This window comes from Dendrobates tinctorius, unplaced genomic scaffold (genome assembly GCF_039654945.1).
Source record: "Dendrobates tinctorius isolate UK_male_01 unplaced genomic scaffold, ASM3965494v1 ptg000020l, whole genome shotgun sequence".
In the NCBI taxonomy this organism is placed as follows: Eukaryota; Metazoa; Chordata; class Amphibia; order Anura; family Dendrobatidae; genus Dendrobates; species Dendrobates tinctorius.
This window is the reverse complement of record NW_027361688.1, coordinates 19,920,666-19,936,893: the sequence shown is the minus strand read 5'-3', so window position 1 is coordinate 19,936,893 and position 16,228 is coordinate 19,920,666. Positions and strand designations below refer to the sequence as shown.

General features: G+C 39.4%; 1 protein-coding gene across 2 annotated transcripts in view; it reads left to right on the top strand.

Annotated features, from left to right (window-relative positions):
• Positions 1 to 16,228, top strand: part of RFX4 (regulatory factor X4) — a 99,988-nt gene that overhangs the window by 69,041 nt on the left and 14,719 nt on the right. Inside the window, exons 12-17 of one of the 2 annotated variants that reach the window (XM_073567836.1) lie at positions 1,092 to 1,186; positions 4,032 to 4,149; positions 4,414 to 4,533; positions 5,411 to 5,569; positions 13,078 to 13,189; positions 13,280 to 13,418. In XM_073567836.1, coding sequence (XP_073423937.1) covers positions 1,092 to 1,186; positions 4,032 to 4,149; positions 4,414 to 4,533; positions 5,411 to 5,569; positions 13,078 to 13,189; positions 13,280 to 13,418 — 743 coding nt within the window. Of the gene's footprint in view, positions 1 to 1,091; positions 1,187 to 4,031; positions 4,150 to 4,413; positions 4,534 to 5,410; positions 5,570 to 13,029; positions 13,190 to 13,279; positions 13,419 to 16,228 lie in introns of both variants that reach the window. The other variant, XM_073567835.1, reaches the window with a different exon arrangement.

Sequence of the window (16,228 nt, the reverse complement as noted above, 5' to 3'; positions counted from 1 at the left end):
AGCTATATTCAAGTGAATGGAGCTAAGCTGCAATACCATACACAACCTTTGGAAAAGTGTGTCACTGTTCCCGGGACCAGAAGTGACGTGTCACCGTAGCCCCTCATGTGAGTGCATGTGCGTATGTGTGTGTCATATAACTTGCTATGGAACATTTTGGAACACTTATCTGCAGTCTTTTCTTTATTTTTTCTTTTTGTTTTATTTATTGTCGCTTTCTTTCCTTTTTTTTTCCTTTATTTTTTCTTTATAATTTTTCTTTATTTTTCTTTATTTTTTCTTTACCATTTTTCTTTATTTTTTTCTTTATTTTTTCCTTACTATTTTTTTATTTTCTCTTTACTTTCTCTAGTTTTTCTTTATTTTCTTTTTCCCTTTTCTTTATTTTCTCTCATTTTTTTTCTTTATTTTTATCTTTATTTTTCCTCATTTTGCTTTATTTTTTCTTTATCCGATAATACTCCACGGTGAATCATATGACAATCATTTTAGTTTACACCTGGTGAAGGTCTGACGACTAAAACGTTTTGTACATTTGCTTCATGTTATGAATAAACTTGCCAAGTAGAGTGCCGGATTCTTGGACTCTTTATATGTTACTGTCGCTAAAGTTTGTAGTCTTTAAAAAGGGGGCGGTGCTCATAGGATAAGGCAAAACACACGCCCCCAAAGAATCCTGTGAGCTCCACCCCATTGCTAAAAAAACAAATACGGTAATAGCACTAAAAAAAGATCCTTATCTCTGGAACCATATTACAGATAAAAAAATAAAATAAAATTGCATACTCACTTGAACAGCGAGAAAACAAAAGTAAAAACGGGTCACATTTTTATTTAATGACAGGTCCCCTTTAAGAGCATATGCATATCAAGAGGATCCCTCCGTGATTAGAAGGGAAGCCTATTGACATAATTGAGTGTTCGGAGGGAGGTTCTGATTCATTTTGGTGTCCCCTCCTCTTTGTGTAATCACTCTCTACCATCTTGCTAAATTACCTATGCATGAGTCAAAGTATATACTGTATTTTTATGAGGCATGACCAGAATGTCCACAAAGTCTACATCTTTGACTTGTAATCTTTGGGTTGCAGTGTATCAGGAGTTTGACCATTTATTGGAAGAACAGTCTCCGATTGAATCATACATTGATTGGTTGGATTCCATGGTGGACAGATGTGTTGTGAAGGTAAGTTTATGGACGTCTGATACAGTTTAGTATATATTGATCGATAATTAGTTCTATGTCTATAATAGTCCTCTTCAGAGGTAAATGTTTCAGGTAAAACTTCAATACCATAAGTCCCACTGTAGTGTATTAGTGTGACAATTTCTTAAAGGAATTTGTCACTTTCCATAAATATACAATTTCTTTACATGGTATAAATTTTGCCGTTTTCTTGAATCCGGCGATGTTTTTCTTCTGTTCCTGCGCCTCTCAATTCCTGAGATATGGCCCTCTCTTCCCTGTGTATAAATCTAGTCTTGTGATCTAACTGGGCGTGGTTCTCAGGAGCACCCCAGAAAGAACAGTTGAAGACCACGCCCACTTAGCTAACAAGTCTGCATTTATATACAGGGAAGGGGCCATATCTCAGGAACGGAGAGGAGCAGGAGCAAAAGAAAAACAGCACTGGATTCAGGAGAATAGCGGCATTTACTACAAGTAAAAAGATTACATATTTATGGCAAGTGCTAGGTTCTCCTTTAAGAGCACTTTTCTGTTTTAGCAAATACATGTTCTCTTTAAGAAATAACCATTCTGGATCATATCTTCTTTGTACTATCTGTTGTGCCAATCCTGTGTTATACCTCCCAGAAATGTTTCAATAATTGATAAGTGGGTGATACAATTTGGGATGTGTGTCTCTACACTGTCTGATGCAATCGTCTCTTATTGGACAGTCTTAGCATGTTTGGACACACCCTCCTAATTGTTAACACCCACTTACCAATTAATTCATACATTTTTTAAAGGAATAACAGAAGAACAACATCATTCTCAGAAAATGTATAAATCTGAATAGGTATATGTCACTGAAAATGCAAGTATTTACTGAAATAGACACGTCTGGAGTGGTGAAAATCCCTCTTTAACCCCGTAACGACCAGGGGTATTTTTGGTTTTGCATTTTCATTTTTCCCTCCTCTCCTTTCCAGAGCCATAACTTTTTTTATTTTTCCGTCTATATGGCCATGTGAGGGCTTATTTTTTGCGGGACGAGTTGTACTTTTAAATGACACCATTGGTTTTACCATGTCGTGTACTCGAAAACGGGAAAAAAATTCCAAGTGCGGTGAAATTGCCAAAAAAGTGCAATCCCACACTTGTTTTTTGCTTGGCTTTTTTGCTAGGTTCACTAGATGCTAAATCTGACCTGCCAATATGATTCTCCAGGTCATTACGAGTTCATAGACACCAAACATGTCTATGTCCTCTTTTATCTAAAAGGTGAAAAAAAATTCCAAAGTTTGCTAAAAAAAAAAAAAAAATATGCGCAATTTTCCGAGACCCGTAGCGTCTCCATTTTTCATGATCTGAGGTCGGGTGAGGGCTTCTTTTATCCGTGCCAGGCTGACATTTTTAATGATACCACTTTTGTGCAGATATGTTCTTTTGATCGCCCATTATTGCATTTTAATGCAATGTCTTGGCGACCAAAAAAACGTAATTCTGGCGTTTTGAATTTTTTTCTCGCTACGCCGTATAGCGATCGGGTTAATGCTTTTTTTTATTGATAGATCGGGCGATTCTGAACGCGGCGATACCTAATATGTGCATGTGGGATTTTTTTTTTTACTGTTTTATTTTGATTGGGGTGAAAGGGGGGTGATTTGAACTTAGTTTTTTTTTATTTTTTTTTATTTTTAAACTTTTTTTTTTTTTTACTTTTGGCATGCTTCAATAGCCTCCATAGGAGACTAGAAGCATGCGCAACCCGATCAGCTCTGCTACATATGGGCGATGAGCAGATCGCCCATATGTAGCAGATTTACTGCTGGGCTTTCAGCGCCGACCACCGGGTGGCGCTGAAAGCCATATGCCTGGAACAACCATAGAGGTCTCATAGAGACCTCTGGTTGTCCAGGCAACATGACGCCGACCCCCGATCACGTGACGGGGGTCGGCAATGACGTCATTTCCGGCCCGGTGGCCGGAAATGCTATTTAAATGCCCGCTGTTAGCTTTGACAGCGGAATTTAACTAGTTAATAGGCGCGGGCGGACAGCGATTCTGCTCGCGCCTATTGCGGGCACATGTCAGCTGTTCATAACAGCTGACATGTCCCGGCTTTGATGCGGGCTCAGCGCCGGAGCCCGCATCAAGGCAGGGGAGATGTCTGATGACATACTGTGCACATCATTGGACATTAAGGGGTTAAGAGATTTATTGAAGCAATTTAGTGTAAAAGCTTTCAGAAAAAGGATTTTCTTTTTTCAGAAACAGTGCCATTCTTGGTCATAGACTTGGACAAAAATGGCATAGTGTCTGGTTAATAGAAAAAAAACACCTTTTCTAATCTTAAACAACTGCTTTAAGACAATTAATCCTGAATTAAGATTGGCTGTTATAAACGACAAGGCTTTTTTCTGTTGGAGCAGTTTTGATGTATGTGACTTATATCTAATGAACATTAGAAAATCTAGAAAATTTTGTTTAAAAAGTTTTTGGTATGATCACAGAAGGGAAATATTTTTATACAGCTTTTTTGTTTGTATGGGGCCAAATCAGTGCAGCAGACTGGCAGCAATCCGATTCTCGGATATCTGTCTCTTAATAATTTACCAAATTTTTCAAAAAATTGAGGAGCAGACGGGAGTGAGATTGCAGAATCAGACAACACAGGGTTTGTTTGTAGTCTGTTGCCATGGAGATGCATGCTGCACAGGAACTGTAAAGACAAACCGGTACATTTTTTTTATCATGTAGCTTCCTTTGCCTATTTTATATGCATTTTTTTAAAAAAATGTTGCAACAGGGCACAATATTCTCATGACCCTTGTTATGTAATAGTTCTTGTCTATTATTGCAGGTAGCGTCCAAAAAACCAGAATCGTTAAAGAGAGTGGCACAGCAGTTCCTCTTAATCTGGTCTTGTTTCGGCACAAGGGTCATTCGGGACATGACGTTACATAGTGCACCGAGTTTCGGTAGGTTTGAAAATTCTAAAATTTGTAGAGTAAAACTTAAAAAAATTAAAAGTAAAAAAATACCTTTGATATATTATTACACCAATTATTAAAAATCTGAGTATGTCATAATAGTTCTACCTAGTGTTTGTCCAAAGATGTGACTTGACGTTTGAGGTCACCAATTCAAGGTTTGGAAAAGGGCCTTCATCACTTACCATGTGCCATTTTTTTGGGCACACAAGCCCCTGGGTGACTAATATGTCCTTTCCATCCTTTAACCAGGTTCTTTCCACCTCATTCACCTGATGTTTGATGACTATGTCCTTTATTTGTTGGAGTCGTTACATTGCCAAGAACGAGCCAACGAGCTTATGAGGGCAATGAAAGGAGAAGCTCATGGTGGTAAGTCGCTTGCCCAAGAATTACCCACAGAAGATATAAAATATTCCCAATAAGCCTAGTCAACCCAAACTATGTCCAAATGGTAATGTTTTGTGGCACGGCTTTCTCTACCTCTACGTATCTCAGGGAAAGAACAGGATTTGAAGGGTGGAAATGGGTAAAAGTGGACATACACAGATGCCTATTTCAGTGGGACTGTTCAACCATCTCATATATATGAGGGTGCTCTTACTCTCCCCAGGAAAAGTTGAACTTCAACATGGCTGATCTTTTGTCCTCAAAAGGAGATAAACCTCCTCCTGAGTTGACTCCTTACCCCATATACCAGAGGTCCCCAATCTTTCTGATCTTGAAAGACACGTTCAGCTATGAAAGAGGGTTGCGAGCCACATTCAGCTCTGAGAGGGGTGCAAGCCACATCCAGCTCCTGCCCTATTCTCAGTAGTGACTCCCAGAGTCCCCTGTTACCAATATAATGACAGCCAAAGCTTTCCCACTGAAATGACACCAAGGAACTATGCCAAGCTCCAGGGTTTCCTATCTTACCTCCATTCATATCTACTCTTCTGTGCAGGGCTACACAAACAAGTCACCATCTCGAGATCTACTCTTAATAATAGCTGTTTGCTACACCTGGTGCTAATGCACCAAGCTGGCGGACAGCCGTGAGCCACACATCACGGACCTCTAGCCACATGTGGCTCTCGAACTACAGGTTGGGGACCCCTGGTATACAGAGAACATGTATGCTTGGCTGTGAAGAGTGTGCCTTTGGAGGGGGTTTTGACAGATATTTAAGTTGTATGGCTAGCTTTAGTTTGGCGCTCATAAGTAATCGTATGTGTAGTCATGTTTTTCTTTTTTTTTTTTCTCTTAGAGACTATAGAAGAAATTATACTGGCAGAACCTGCAATTTCCACACCATCTCCAGTACCATTCTCCCCGAACACATCTTCAACCTCTGTTGAGCTTCCATCTGCAATATCCCCTGGGAGCAACCATTCTCCGGAGAATAGTGCATTGGTGGTAACGACTGGTAGGACACTTTTCACACTTTGCTATCTGTATTATGCTCTAATTTGGTAAATTTTCCAAAGTTTTCATCAGTGTAACTGACACTTTTAAGGGATAGTCTTTTTTTTTTTTTTAAATATTGTCTATTACCCATCATAGAAAACAAAATTGTCTCTTCCATGGGAGGACTTGAAAATTCATGAATTAGAAGGGAGATTGCGGTGGTCATCTACCTGAGGAATTGAACATTTGCTGCTGGATTGCTCCACAGAGCAAGCAGGTCATGCTGATTTAGAGCATTTTGAAACCATTTTTGTGCCAAAATTTTGGTAAAAATTGGTACATCTTAAGCTACATTTCCTCCCCATGAAGAAAAGAAAGAGCATTGCATGAGTCCATCCATAGAACTGGTGAGATTATGGTGAGGACTGAGAAAGATGGACACATTGACCAAAAGATACAAGACCCTCTATATCCGGCTATGTACCACTAACAAGAACAGTGCCAAGATTCTGGAGTTGGTGCATAGTCTAATCCCAAATCCCAGGACTTGGTGCCCAGTGTAATCCCAGAACCCAGGACTTGGTGCTCAGTCTAATCCCAAACCCAGGATTTGGTGCCCAGTCTCATCCCAAAATCCAGGACTTGGTGCCCAATCTAATCCCACAACCTAGGACTTGGTGTCCAGTCCAATCCCAGAACCCAGTCATGTTCTGACTTGATATTTTGGTCAAATTGAGGATTTAATTACCACGTCATGATATAATATCCACAAAAAATAAGGTAGCTGTGGTTAGCGTAACTATTGAGGATACAAAGGGAACACCAGAGACCCAGAGTTGGAGCAGAACGTATACGGAGACCAATACTATAACTAATGCAACTATATTGGGGGCCTGTTACAGATTTTGCATTGTTATTCAAGATCTACAAGTTGACAATTCTGGACTCCGTGTGGCCATCTGCTATAACAAGTTCACGCTTTTATTCCAAATTTATGTAACACCATCTCCACCCTACAGAAAAAAAAACATTACCCCAGTGAGAGATGGGTAAATTAACGATTTTAAGACCCAATTTTTTTTTTCAAAAGGACAATGACAAAGGGACTTTTATGCCATCATCCTTACTGAAATCAACAGAGTTCCATTTTTATAATAGATAGAAAAAAGTTAAAAAAACAGACGGAATCAAACAAACAAAACTTGTGTACACGTACGTGAAATTTGCGGGGAAAAATTGGGAAAATTCTGGTAAAATTAAGCAGTTGTAACTTTTTATACTTTACTATGTAAACCCCGATTCACCAGGCCGCCTTTATTGTCTTGCCACTTTCCCTTGGGCAAAAAAGGATTCTGCTTTACATTCCACGGATGTCTGTATTGTTAAGTCGGCTGTTTATAGAGCCATGATGTATGCCTTTCTGGTCAATGCCCGGCCTACAACTTATGATGGGACATTGTTGCCCGTTACAAATGCGCACAGCTTCTATTCAGCTCATCTGTCTTACTGGCTTCCAATGGAGCCTTTACTTTACGGCCTAAAACACTGAGCCATTCTCACACTTGGTAGCCATTTGTTTGGGTCCTCTCGGCAAGTTTACCCTCCAGTGAAATGTTTAAGGACTCCGAAGTGGTGACCTACAGTGCAAACATTATAAAATGCAAGAAAAACCTCCGTATAGAGGCCGGCCTGACCCGAAAGGGGGAAGTTTAACCTTTCATGTTACGATCTGTATTTAAGAACCTTAATGAGTTTAGAAAAAAGACTAAAGTTGTTGACATTGTGTGAGAATTTACCATTAAAGCACCAAAACTTACATACATGTAAGAAGCACAAAGAAAAAGTATAACGAATGCATTAGTAATTACGGAATAGGCTATTTTACAACTAAAAAGAAAATGTTTTATAAGAAAGCTGAAATTTTACAAATGCAAAATATCAACACGATAAAATATAAATTTCAGAATAAACAAAAATGACTGAAATTACAATAAAAAGCCCACTAGGAACTTGAGAAAATAAAATTCTGCTTTTATAAGTGGAAACGGGATTCAGATCTTTAAATGGACCTTTTGGGAATTGTGCATAAAAAAAGGTTAACTTTAAAGAGTAATTCAATTTTTTTCTAACCTCAGCAAATTTTCGTTTTTGCGTTTCCATTTTTTCCTCCCCTTCTTTCCAGAGTCATAACCCTTTTATTTTTCTGTCCACATAGACATATGAGAGCTTGTTTTTTTTTTGATGACGAGTCATACTTTTGAATGACATCATCCATCTTACCACATAGTGTACTGAAAAATGGGGAAAAAAATTCCAAGTGTAGTGAAATTGTGAAAAAAAGCAATTTTGACATTGTTTTTTGGGCATTGTTTTCTTGGGGTACATTTTGTGGTAAAAATGAACTTGGAATATGATTATCCTGATGAATACGATTACAGCAATAACAAACATGTCCAGTTTTTTTTAGTGATTAAAACAAATCAGAAGTTTGCCCCAAATTTTTTTTTTGGTTCTGTTGCCATTTTTCAAGACCCTTAACATTGTCATTTTTCAGCCAACAAAACTATGTGATGGCTTATTTATTGTGGGGCAAGACAGCATTTTTAGTAGTACCATTTTGAGATACGGTAGAAGTGACTTTTGGATCGATTGTTACAGCATATTTTGTGGAATTGCTGCGACCGAAAAAGTGTGATTTTGGTTTTCTTGAATTTTTTTATTTACGGTGTTTACCGATTTGGTTGTTTTTTTAATATTTTGATAGATTGGACTTTTCTAAATGCGGTGATACCCCATATGTGTATTTTTTATGTAATATCTTTATTTTCAATGGGAGAAAGGGGAGGTTATTTGAACTGTTATAGCTTTTTGTTTTCTTTTTTTTTTTAAACTTTTTTTTAAATTTTGTACTGTTCTTGTTAGTCCCCTTAGGGGACTTGACGCTATGATTGTCTGATTGCTTGTGCTACATACATCGCTGCATGTAGCAAAACTCAAGGTCTCCTTTGAAGTCCTGCCATAGGGTTTCAAATGGACTCCATAATGACAGACACGGTGGTTGACAGACACGGTGGTCATCAGCTGAGTCCCAATTGCCATGACAACCCATCGGCAACCTGCCATCACGTCACGGGCGCGCTAATGGGTGGAGAGAATGACCTGCACACTTTCCAACGCGTTTTCAATGCCGAAGTCAGAGATTGAGAGTGACATTTCACAGGTTATTAATGGTGGGTGGTGCACCACTCCACCCGCAATTGTTAGTGTCAGGTCCTGGCAGTAATATACAGCCATCACCTGCTGTATGAGCCCACTCCATAAACCTGCTTCCGACTTGCACAGTACATGTAAGGCGGATCAGTGTTTGCAAAGTTCCGAGTTTTTGTAAGAGGCTCTATTACCTTATCTTGCTTACTTTTTTCCCCTACTCCCTGCTGAATGTCCTGTTTTATCCACCTTGTTCATGCACTTAGAGTAGCTGATTTAGACTGCAGCTGTACCAAAAAATCATACTCCAGTAGGAGTTTCTCGTTTCCCTTCCCGCATGTTCAGACACTACTTACAAATTCTGTCCCAGTATGGGGGAGGGGTGCAGAGAAGCTCACACTGAAGTATGGATTTTGGGGTACAACTGCATTACAAATCAGCCATTCTAAGTGTACGAACGCGGCTGATAAAACAGCACATTCAACATGGAGTTTGGAAGAAAAGGAAGCAAAATAAGGTCATGGAAAAAGACTCTGTATTGTCAACGCGTTTTGAAGTACCAGACTTCTTCATCAGGACAAACCACAGTGATCCTGACGGGAGGGGTTATGGCACACAATAATTATATTAAGACATTAGTACTGCTTTCACATTTAACTCTTCATCATAATAGCTTATTTCAGAATTTATCTGAGAAGATATACCTTAAAAACCCTATTCTCTATTGATTGTCTGTGATTATGGATCAACTGATCAGTTGGTTCCATGACAAGTATCACATTTCCCAGCAGCACCACCACAGGAGAAACTAAGCATTACATGATAATCATTGAAAGCAAAAGTCTGTCACCATGATGATGCGTCCTCCAGAAGTAGGGAGCATCTATTTGTCACTGAATAATTCATGGAGACACTAAATGTCCCAATAGGATTTTATATAACAAGTTTAATGAACCAGACAATTCCACTGGACTTGTAATTTTGAGCAGAATTTCTATTAGAAATATTAGCAGGTTTTCAAAAACAAATATTGTGTAATGAGCAACATTATGAGGAATATTGTTTTTAACAACAAATCATAATAATAAAATAATATAGGATGGAAGGATGGATGATTGATGGATGGATGGAAGAATGGATGATGAATGGATGGAAGGATGGATGAAAGAATGGATGGATTGATGGATGGAATGATGGATGAATGGATGCAAGGATGGATGGATGAAAGGAGGAGGTAAAGATGGATGGATGGAGGATGGATGGATGGATGGAAGAATGGATGATGAATGGATGGAAGGATGGATGAAAGAATGGATGGATGGATTGATGGATGGATGAAAGGAGGATGGAAGGATGGATGGATTGATGGATGGATGAAAGGAGGATGAAAGAATGGATGGATGGATTGATGGAATGATGGATGGATGGATGAATGGATGCATGGATGAAAGGAGGATGGAAGGACGGATGGAGGATGAATGGATGCATGGATGAAAAGAGGACGGAAGAATGGATGGATGATGGATGGAAGGATGGATGAAAGGAGGATGGATGGAAGATGGATGGATGATGGATGAATTGATGCATGGGTGGATGTAAGGAGAATGGATGGAAGGATGGATGAAAGGATGATAGCTGATGGATGAATGGATGCATGGGTGGATGTAAGGAGAATGGATGGAAGGATGGATGGTTGAATGGATGGATGGGTGTAAGGAGAATTGAAGGATGGATGGATGGATAGGTGGGTGTAAGTAGAATGGATGTATGGATGGATGGGTGTGTGTAAGGAGAATCGATGGATGGATGGATGATGGATAGAAGGATGGATCCATGGACAGAAGGATGGATGCATAGATGGAAGGAAGGAAGATTGTTAACTAGACATAACAGAGAAATGGATCATAGATGGCTATGTAGATAGATTATAGAAATAAGGATAGATAGAATATTGAAAGCTTAATGGATAGTCAAAAGATAAATGGAAAGGCAAGATAGATAATAGAAAGCTGTCTATAGATAGATAAAAACAAAAATAAAGATAGATGAATAGACAAAAGATAAAAAGAAAATGGTAAAAAGATGGACATAGATTGAAAGACAGAAACAGAAATAAATAAAACTGAACAGCATTGCAGATTTATAGACAAAAGATAGAAAAAAATAGATAATAGATAACTAATAGATGATAGAGAAGATAGATAATAGATTATAGACAGATAGATTGATAATAGATAGATAACAGATAGATAGATAATAGATTATAGACAGATAGATAGAAATAGTTAGGGAATAGATGGGTAGATAATAGTTAGATAGTAGATTATATATAGATATATAGATTATAGGTAGATAGATAGATTTTTTTTTTAATAACATATACACTGAATTTCTGTAAACTCCAGAGAATATAGCGGTTTTGCTTTTGAGTTTATCTAGTTGTGATTAGATAGTGACCATGATTCCCAATCCTCCTAGTTTTTGTACAAAGTCTGTCATGCACACCGGTGTCACTGCCGGTTCTGGTTGGCTGTATACACATAAGCCTTTAAAGGAATGCAAATGATAGCTCTTATTGCTTCTATTGTTTGACGCATTTCACTTTTTTTTTTTCATTAACTCATTTACATAAGTAAATACTAATGAGCTGACTAGCTGGGTGGTCCGCAGTGCAAAATCCTTCTTGTAAAGGAAAATGAGAACCCAACAATAGTTATAGTCTTCACTCGATGCTGGCGATGCTCCACTGTGGCCTGATACTACAAAGTCAGAGTTACCCGGTGCCAGCAAAGTAGCGGAAAAATGTCGGAGTTAATCAGATATATATATTCATTAATAAAATAAATAAAACCAATGTACAGTTTTTATTGCATGCACTGTGAGTGCAAGTTTGGATCACATGTTGGTTGATATCTGCCGCTGGGCCTATATGTTATTGTGTAGGTGATTGTCCCGTCTTTGACGGGATCCGATGTACTAGTCATGGGTAATCTAGTGTAGAAATTCATTTAAAAAATGTTCAAAACTGGTAACTTTTTAATTTTTTTCTGTCCATGAAGCTGGGTGAGGACTTGGTTTTTTTTTTTTAGCATCCTGAGCTGTCCTTTTTATTCCTATAATTTTGGGGTACATATGACATTTTGATCACTTTTTTTTGTTTTTATTGAAAAATGTCAATTCTGGCGGGTCGATTTTTTTTTCTTCTTTTTGGAGTTAAATAGTAAACTTTTTAAATTTCTATATTTTTAATTGGGGGGGGGAGGGGGGAGTTTAATTTTATATTTAAAAAATAAACTTTTTAATTTTTACTGCAATTATAGGAAGATGACTGCTGTGTAACAGAGCCGGAACTTGCTTAGTATGAAGTGTAGGATCAGCTCCTTAGCTAGTTCCATACTTACAGTACCTTGGTGCCCAATGACGAAAATGTCAATGGTCGTTAAGGACTTAAGGGATGTCCTTCCTGGGGTTGTATTTGGCCATCGGGTTCCTCATGCCAACAGGACTTCTTGTTCCTCTTCCTTGGGAAGTGGACAGGCCTAGACTAGATCTTGGCAAGCTTTGGTGAGGAGGAGGTCATCTAACCTTGACCTTTAAAGTCCATAGGGATGGGGAAAGGTTTGTTCGGAACCCTTTCAAAAAATGTTTAAATCTACATTACGACATCCACTTATTGGCAGACAATGCCCCATTCATGTCCCATAAATGTTCTGGATGCTGGTTTCTGAAGGTTGTCATGAACCTTCTGCCACACGCGAGTCTTCCTGGAGACCAGGAGGTGTCTCCTCTTTCTGGGAGCCTCTCAGACGTGCCAAGAGAAATGGCAAATATGCAATACTGGTTGCCTAGACATGGATAAGTTAATGGCCTCTTTTGGATTGAAGAGGTTGTTTCTTGAAGACCACCCCTGTCCATTTGCCCAACTTAAGTCATATCAGCGTCATAAATGGGGGTTGATCTCTGACTGGTTTGAGCCATTTATTAGATGGAGAGCTGCAATGTAATACATTTCCCTTGTATTAGATTGTTGGAGAAGAAGGGGCCATCGGAGAGCTGTTCGTTTTTCATGAATTGATAGAAACTTTTTTTTTTCTCATCGGAGAATAAAGAGATGAAACTCAGACTAAAGTCTCATGGTAAAATCCAACACCTTGACCAAACTCTGATAATAAAAAAACACTGATGAAACTTGGACCGATTTTCTCATACGAGAAAACCACTGACGTCTGAATGAGCCCTAAGAAACATACTATGCTACTTTAATTTTTGCAGGTGCAATGCAGTCATACACATGGTCACTGACCTATACTGTCACCACAGCTGCCAATGGACCCGGAGAGAACACCCAGCAGTTGCCCTGTATGAGAAGCCCACACATGCCGCCATCTGTCACACACAGAATACCTGTCTATCCACACCGAGAGGATCATGGGTAAGAATATTAACAAAACAAAAATGCCAACGCAACAAGTTTTTCTAGTAAAAATCACATTTTTTTCATCTTAATTTTTTTTTTGTCAAGGTACACGGGGAGTTATAATTATGGAACCTACAGCAACCAGAGTCCACATCCGATCGCCTCACAGTATACATCTCTACCCCATGAATCTGGGATTACCACACCACTCCATTATACAGCGTATCACAGAAGCCCGTCTCAGGTTGGTACCCGTTCACTTCTTGTAGCCAATAATATCAAGCATGAGTCCAAACCGTTAGCAGTATCAGGGAGACCCGGGATATCCGTACATTACATGGTCAGCCCATTTTCTGGACAATATTCAATACTTGATTTTTCCCTGTGAAGTCATCTCCAAGAAAATGAAAAATTTCTACTGGATTCCCAAACATATTATACCCAAACTTGCTAACTTTTAAAAGCTGTAGTCCAGGAGGCGGTGATTGATGTGGTTCTGGCCATACCCCTAATATAGTCCATGCCCCTTCCATGATCGTTTTCTGCTCACTCTTCTCCGCCCACACAATGTCTCATCCTCCCCACGCACTCAAAAACATTCCAAAATTCTAGATTTTCGGAAAGATTTGCATAGGACCAGGAGATGTATCAACTGTTTTAAGAGTTAAGGAAGTCTCCCCTTTTTCCCCAAGGTCCTCGGTACATTACATGAGGTTGGCAGGTCTGATTAAACCTGGGTGGAGGGGGCAGAAGAGGAACATTCTTGCAAAAGTTTATAATTCAGGAACAATTTCTCCCGGGATGTGCCATATGTGTGACACACAAAATTTTGGCATTCTTTATATAGACAGAGTACCAGAATATGAGTGCTTCATAGACTGGTGTCCTGTATTATCTATGACTTCAGCAGTACATTAGAGCTGTTACTAAATCCCTACCCTCTAATGATAGTGAGGTGACTCTGCTGATTATTTCCTAGACTACACAGCAAAGCTGAAAAGTGAGCTACAGAGAACAGTAAATGATAGTCTAGAGATAACAACCTGCAGATAAGGTGACAACTTGCTGATCTCTGGGGCACATGGCGAGGTAAACGCTCCATTCTAACAGGCCTCTCAGAGACCTTCTTTCAACCCACTAATATTTTAGCATTTTTTTCTTTAGACAATACAGCAGAATATGAGTGCTTCATAGGTAAGCATCCTGCATTACCTATGCCTTCAGCAGTAGAGTTATTACTATAATTCCACTCTCTAATAATAGTGAGATGACTCTACTGATCATTTCCCAGACTACACAGCAAAGTGAGTTACAGTGAATAGTAAAGGACAGCTTAGAGATAAGGTGATAACTTGCTGATCGCTGGGGCACATGTGGGGTTCCCATTACATTCTGACAGGGCTCTCGTAGATCTGCTAAAATTCTGCATTTTTTGTATAGGCAGTGCAGCAGAGTACAAGTATTTATAGACTGATATCCTGCATTACCTATGCCTTCAGTGGTGGAAAAAGATCTGTTTTTAAATACCCACCCTTTAATGATAGTGAGATTACTCTGCTGATCAATTCCCAGTCTATACAGCAAAGCTGAAAAGTGAGCTGCAAAGAACAAGAACAGTAAATGACACACTACAGATAAACAGCCTGTAGATAAGATCATAACTTGATGATTGGTGGGGTACATGAATGGTCACCACTTCTCTCTGACAGGCTTTTCAGAGACCCACTTTCAATTCGCTACATTTTGCAACAGAGTATGATTGCTCCATAGGTGGCTATCCTACTGTAAAGCTAGTCGCTACTTATGGACACACCCTGAGGTAGGGAAGTCAGGGAGTCCAAGGTCAAAAGCCAGGAGGGTATGTCATATACAGAGGGGTGAGGCAAAGGCATAGTCAGGTCACTGTCCATGGTCAGAATTCCAAGAAGATAGTGGATCAAGACAAAGGGGCTAGGCAAACGGATGGTCGAAAGCAAATCTAAGGTGGGTAAACAAGGATCAAAATACTAAAACTCAAAAGCACAGAGCAAACACACACCAAACTGAGCAGAGCTACAACCTGGCAGAGATAAGAGATACACAGCCAGCTAAATAGCCTGGGAATAATTCTTAACAGGAGACACCTATAGGAATACCAGCACGCCCTAGCCCTGATTGGGTGGCTGGACTGTCACTCACCACACTGAAAGCTCAACACACCCCTGCCCCAAATTGGACGGATGAGCTGCCACTCACCACACTGAGAGGAGGAATCATGACACCTGCATTATATGTGCCTTCATGAGTATAAGAGAGCTGTTATTAAATTTCCATCTTCTAATGATAGCGAGGTGACTCTTGTGAATACTTCTCAGTCTATACAGTAAAGCTGAAAAGTGAGCTACAGAGAACACCTTGCCGATAAGCTGATATTTGGGGTCCCTACTTCATTCTGTTGGAGCCCTTTAGGGACCACTATATTATTTTCTCATCTTACATTTCCTTTAATGAACTCTACAAGCCTGTTGACATTTGTCCCTTAATTCAGATTACAGCAAGGGGTTAACACTTTCCGCTAGCTTAGAGCTTGTTGCTCCAGAAAAATGGTAATTTCCTGTTAAGAACAGCACAACAAGTGTTGCCTTCATCATTAGCAGAGATCACTGGGAAAACAGAACCGAAATATCCCTTATTAAACCGGATGCGCAGTGTGAAAGGTGACCGAGGCAGCAACACGCCGACATCTGTGCAGATGGCATGGTCTGTAAGGACTGAATAGAGAGTTCACTGGAGAGCTGGTCAGACGCATGCCAGCAACACGGTCTTAAAACATTGTCTTTCAATGGTCTCTTCACGAAAGTCAGAGGAAAAGAAAAATAATGAGTCATTTTCAATTAGCTGACCCACGATGACAAAACTTTCCATCTTCCCATCATAATAGCGTTTATTATACGCCACAACTTACTTACAGTCTGTATTATTTTTAGAATGTATTTTTTGTCCCTTAAACTTCTGACATTCACAGCTGCGGACGAGAAGATGGAAAAATAAAATGTCTCTGTGCGGTTGTCTATT